Source organism: Molossus molossus, unplaced genomic scaffold (genome assembly GCF_014108415.1).
Source record: "Molossus molossus isolate mMolMol1 unplaced genomic scaffold, mMolMol1.p scaffold_m16_p_12, whole genome shotgun sequence".
Lineage (NCBI taxonomy): Eukaryota > Metazoa > Chordata > Mammalia > Chiroptera > Molossidae > Molossus > Molossus molossus.
In genome coordinates this window covers 13645228-13651227 of record NW_023425347.1, presented here as the reverse complement: position 1 = coordinate 13651227, position 6000 = coordinate 13645228, and the positions used below count along the sequence as shown (strand labels likewise).

Genomic DNA, 6000 nt, shown 5'->3' with positions numbered 1-6000 from the left:
GTCTCAGCCTCCTCCGTCAGCACTGTTTGTTTATCGTCAGTCAGCACCCCCTCTTCTGCAGCCCAGCGCAGCGAGAAGCCACCTGGCCCCCGCAGCCCGGTCCTCTCCGGAGACCCCCGCGCTCCGAGCCCCCGCCAGGCCGGCTCCGGAATCACAGCCAGGACGACTTCTTATCCTCTCCACTTCCCAAAAACCTCGTTGTCCTTGAGGAGAGAACTCTTGACAAGGGGAGCCTTCAATAAACAGATAAAGCAAGTCTTTTTTTAAAATTCTCAACTCGTGAAGCGGTTTGACGGGGGAGCGGCGCGGGAGGAGGAGGAGGGAGGCGGTGGTGTCCTCTCTCCGCTCACCTTCCTCTCCGCCTGCGTCATGACTCCACTGTCCCACTCAGGATGTGATTACATTAATGCTACATCGTGTCGCTCGAAATTAAACAAGTGGGTGATCCCAGAACTGATTGGCCATACGATCGTCGCTTTATTAATGCTCCTTTCATTGCACTGGTTCATCTTCCTTCTCAACTTGCCTGTTGCCACTTGGACTATATCTCGGTTCATTATGGTGCCCAGTGGTAACATGGGAGAGTTTGATCCAACAGAAATACACAGTCGAGGGCAGCTGAAGTCACACATGAAAGAAGCCATGATCAAGCTTGGTTTCCACCTGCTCTGTTTCTTTATGTATCTTTACAGTATGATTTTAGCTTTGATACATGACTGAAGCTGGAGAAGCCATGGATGAAGTCAGCTACACTACAGTGTACAGTTGAGGAGCCAGAGATTACTTGCATCATCCTTAAAACCATAACCATAGCAGTATACTTTTTTTCCTCTTCGAACAAAAAATATATATATTTGCTGTATTTTTGCCATATAAACTATTTAAAAACAAAAAATATAAACATAAATTTTAAAAAATTCTCAACTCATTACGAAGCAGATATCACATTCAAAAGGTACTGAGAATTAGCCCCACTCCCCAATCGCTCTACAGAAAACCATTAGTAGTTGCAAATCAATTAGGCTAAATTGTCTCATCACATTCTCTGTACTACAGCCTAGGAAATGTGAAGTCGCAGGGTAGAGAGTGAAGGCACGTGCCACGGGAGAGGGTCCATGCCCCCTCGACAGGTGGAACTTTTCTACCAAAAAATGGGTGATTCAGTGGGGTTCCCAGAAGGGGTGACAAACCTGAGGGTTTTGCATCAAACTTGTTTATGTATATAACTAACACCCCCACTTTTGCTCATTTCATATACTTGTTTTTGTTTTAATTATTTTTTCTTTATTGATTTTTACAGAGAGGAAGGGAGAGGGAGAGAGAGAGAGAAACATTGATGAGAGAGAACATCGATTGGCAGCCTCCTCCCCCCCACACACACACACACTGGGATTTGGCCCACAATCTGGGCATGTGCCCTGACAGGAAATCGAACCGACAACCTCTTGGTGCATGGGTCGACTCTCAACCACTGACCCACACCAGCTGGGCTCCTTACATATACTTGTTAGCTGCTATTGTTTCTTGACCATATTTTTAGCCAGCGTCTCCCACTTCCTGTGTTAAGCACAACCAAACAAAGAACTGAATAAAGTTGTGTTCAATCCCCATGGTGGTTGTGTTTTGTGTCCACTCTCTCTGAAAATAATGCGGAGATTAGACTGTTAACAATGCTCTGTATAGCTACAGAGAAACTCTCACTGGGCTCTAGGCTTTGGCTCTGAAGGGCATTTCCACCACTTCCACGTTTTAATATAGTATTATTGCTTATACAAAAATTTATTACATTATAAATGCTTAAATATGGCTCATCATTTGCTGAAGCCACAGAAATTGATATGTTTTGTTACTTCTTCAGAGACTAGAAAATAAGATACTAGATGGCGGAAACTTCCGGTCAAGATGGCGGGTAGGTAAACGCGGTATCACGTCCTCCCACAACCACATCAAAGTTACAACTAAACTACAAAACAACCATCATTCAAAACCGCCTGAAATCAAGCTGAATGGAAGTCCTACAACTACGGAATTAAAGCAGCAGCCACATCCAGACTGGTAGGAGGGCGGAGGGGAAGGGCTGGTCCCACACCCACATGTGGCGGATAAAAATCAGGAGGACACCTCGGCTGGGAAGGTCCTCCCTGAGGACTGAGGGGTCCCGGTCCCACACCAGGTGCCCCGCTCAGGGTTCCAGTGCCAGGAAGAGAAGTGCCCATCACTTCTGGCTGGAAAAACCAGCGAGAACTGAGGCTCAGGGAGGGTGAAGCGGCTGGAGCCCCAGTCAGGTCCTTAAAGGGCCCGCGCACAGACTTATCGGACTCTCTCCCTCTAAGCTTGGAGGGGAGGCAGCTCGAGGGGCACCAGAGACATACAGGGAAGAACTGAGCTGTTTGGCACTGGAGCGAGGGCTGGAGAGGGGGCTTTCTCCGGGACAAACATGCTGTCAGAGGCCTTTGTTCCTTTGGTGATCCCTTCCCTGGGGCGGCAGACAGAAGCCATATCTGGGACTCCAGCAACCTGGGTCACACTGGTAGCCCCGCCCTGCTGACTCACTGAGGCCCCGCCCTGCCCCACCCAAATTTCAGGCCCACCCAAGCTGTTGCCACTTGCATAACCATAGGATTGGCCTGTCTTGGATCCTGCTTCAGGTTTTTCCTAGATTCTTTCAAATGAGCAGCATCTGGTCTCAGACAGCCCCATACTTCTCGTTAAGTAATACACTGAAACAAACACAGGGAGGCAGCCAAAATGAGAAGACAAAGAAACAGGTCCCAACTGAAAGAACAGAACAAAACCCCAAGAAAAGAACTAAGCGAAATGGAGATAAGCAGCCTAACAGATGCTGAGTTCAAAATACTGCTGTTTTGAACTTAGGATGCTAAATGAACTTAGTGAGAACCTCAGTGAACTTAGTGAGGGCCTCAAGAGCATAAAAAAGGACCAGTCAGAAATCATGGATGCACAGTCAGAATTGAAGGAGGCATTAACTGAAATAAAAAATAATTTACACAGATTCAATAGTAGAGTATGTTGCAAACCATCTATTTGGAATATAAGGAAGCAAAAAATGCCCAATCAGAACAGCAAAAAGAAAAAAGAATCCAAAAAAATGAGGATATTGTAAGGAGCCTCTGGGACAACTCTAATGTGCCAACATTCGCATCTTGGGGGTGCCAGAAGGAGAAGAGAGAGAACAAGAAATCGAAAACCTGTTTGAAACAATAATGGCAGAAAACTTTTCTAACTTGGTGAAGGAAACAGACATACAAGTCCAGGAAGCACAGAGAGTCCCAAACAAGATGAACCCCAAGAGGCCCACACCAAGACACGTCATCATCAAAATGCAAAAGGTTCAAGACAAAGAGAGAATCTTAATAGCAGCAAGAGAAAGGCAGCTAGTTACCTACAAGAGAGTTCCCATAAGGCTGTCAGCTGATTTCTCAAAAGAAACTTTGCAGGCCAGAAGGGAGTGGCAAGAAATATTCAGAGTGATGAGAAACAAGAACCTACGACCAAGATTACTCTATCCTGCAAAGCTGTCATTTAGAATCGATGGCCATATAAAGACTTTCCCAGACAAGAAAAAGTTAAAGGAGTTCATCACCACCAAACCGTTATTATATGAAATGATGAAGGGTCTTTTTGAAGAAAAAGATAAAATATATGAACAAACAAAATGGCAATGAATACATATCTATCGACAATGGAATATACAAACAAAATGAACAGGTAGAACAGAAACATTCTCATAGATACAGAGAACATTTTGTTGACTGCCAGATGGGAGGAGGGTTGGGGGAATGGGTGAAAAAGGTGAAGGGATTAAGAAGTACAAATTCATTGCTAGACTGACAAACCTCAAAGGGAAAGGGGTTGGGGGGTGGAAAGAAATAAACCAAAGAACTTATATGCATAACCAATGGACACAGACAATAGTGTGGGAAAAGGCGGGAGGGGGGCGGGAGGGGGGAGGAGGGGGTCAATGGGGGAAACATGTGGAACATGTGTAATACATTTTACATTCAACAATAAAGATTTTAAAAAAAAATAGATAATAGGTGGCAAGCAGAATTAATATTCCTCCTGAATCCCATTTCCCAGCTTCCTAGGAGGCAGCACAAAGAGGAAAGAATGTGGGCTTCTCTTTCTCAAAAGCCGGTGCTCCTGGGTCCCAGTCCAGTCTTTCCCAGCCTTTCACCAGTTGTGTGACTTTGGGCAAGTACTTAACTCCTTTGGCCCTCATTATTTCCACAGTGAATGAACTTACTTTATGAAAAGTCAACAGGATAAACTGTGGGAACGACTTAACATAATATATTAATAGACAGTAGCAATTATTATTGGGCCCAAAGCTGCCCAGGAGGCAGAGCTTGTACACATAGCTGGTTCAGTCACTGTTGGAATTGGCTGGCCTTCCATGAAAAGCTGGGGTCTCAACCAACCACTTTTAGGTCAAGCATTTAGAGAGATCATTTTGACCCCATTCAAAGGCACTCCTCATCATCCTCTATTAAAGGAGAAAAATAGAAAATAATACATCTAGAATATAGTCTTATTTTTATAGAATTACATATATTGTTTTTATAATGGATATTGTTGGTTTCCTTCAAAGAAAGCATCCATTCCCACCTCATCACAATTTAAATCATGAAGATTGGGTATCACACTAATGCATTTCCAGGGTGGATCCTGACTGCCATGTGCCAATCAGTTTAATTATTGGTTTAGGGATAAGTGCATAACCCAAGCTAAATTAATTATAGGGATGTTCAGGATACTGTTAAATGGTTGGAGAAAGAGGAATTTCTCTTCCTCTGGAAAGGTGTGCCTTGCCCACGGAAAGCCAGAAACTCTGCAGTCATTTCTACTCTGAGAATTCAGACTGAGAATGAAGCCAACCACCAGAGCAAGACAAAGCCACAGTCATCTCAGAGAACCAGATCTGGGGAGTTAATCAAAGCACTCCTGAAACTTTCTAGAATGTTGGGCTCTTCAACTACTTGAGTCAATAAATGCCTTTAAATCCTTTTAGAATTGGGGTGCATAATATTGTAGCCTAACATAGCTTAACTGTTCTGGTTTTATTGTTATGACTATTACACCACGACCCATTACCAAGAGTTGATATATAAATGCCATTGTATATGTGTCTGCAACTTCTGGAAAATCAGTCTTAAAGACATTATGATACTCTTATCCTTTAAACCTGAATCCCTTTTAATGTAATCTTAGAGAAGAATAACTCTCACTTTTAGACAATGTACATGCCCATTATTTCTCAAACTATGATCTATACACCAACATAATTTCCTCAACCATCTAGAAAAGCAGAGAGCCTGGCCGGTGTGGTTCAGTGGTTGAGCGTCGACCCATGCACTAAGAGGTCGCTGGTTCGATTCCCAGTCAGGGCACATGCCCAGGTTGTAAGCGTGATCCTCAGTGGGGGGCATGCAGGAGGTGGCCAATAGATGTTATCTTTCATCTATTTTTCCATTTTTCCATCTCTCTCTCCCTCTCTTTTCCTCTGTATCTCTAGTATATCAATGAAGAAAAACATTTTAGAAAAGCAGAGATACATAATGTTGGCAGGTTTGGGCATGAGAACTGCAGGGACCTTGGCAATGTGTGAAAATGGGAAGATGAGGAAGCTGAGAACATACTTATCTGGATTCCCAACAACACCTGAGCATCAAGGAGCAGCATGAGTCCTGGACATGCTTGGGAGGACAGAAGGTTGAGATGGGGAATAAGTATGCTCAAAGGTTTAGAACAGGTTGGACAGGATCATGCCCATAGTAGGCCCTTCATAAATAACAGTTGCCTCGAGGGGAAGCATTTCTAAAAATGTAGCAAGAGCATCATCTGCATCAGATCAACATGTAGAGTATGGCAGAGTGGTTGAGATTGCTGAGTTCTGGGCCCCAACCTAGACCTATTAAATTTCATTTCAGGCGTCTTTGGGAAATCTACACATCCAATGAGCTCCTCAACTGAATCTCA

The 6000-nt window shown here is 44.0% G+C and overlaps 1 protein-coding gene across 1 annotated transcript; it reads left to right on the top strand.

The window, feature by feature from the left end:
• The first annotated feature begins 369 nt into the window (after positions 1-369).
• Positions 370-748, top strand: LOC118626215 (protein cornichon homolog 4-like). Its single transcript, XM_036255602.1, has one exon. It carries the CDS (start codon positions 370-372, stop codon positions 718-720), a length of 351 nt encoding a protein of 116 aa, XP_036111495.1. The 3' UTR covers positions 721-748.
• Positions 749-6000: the final 5252 nt, after the last annotated feature.

What these genes read in the sequence shown, in the direction of transcription:
- LOC118626215 (XM_036255602.1), top strand. Translation starts at nt 370, where the DNA reads ATGACTCCACTGTCCCACTCAGGATGTGATTACATTAATGCTACATCG.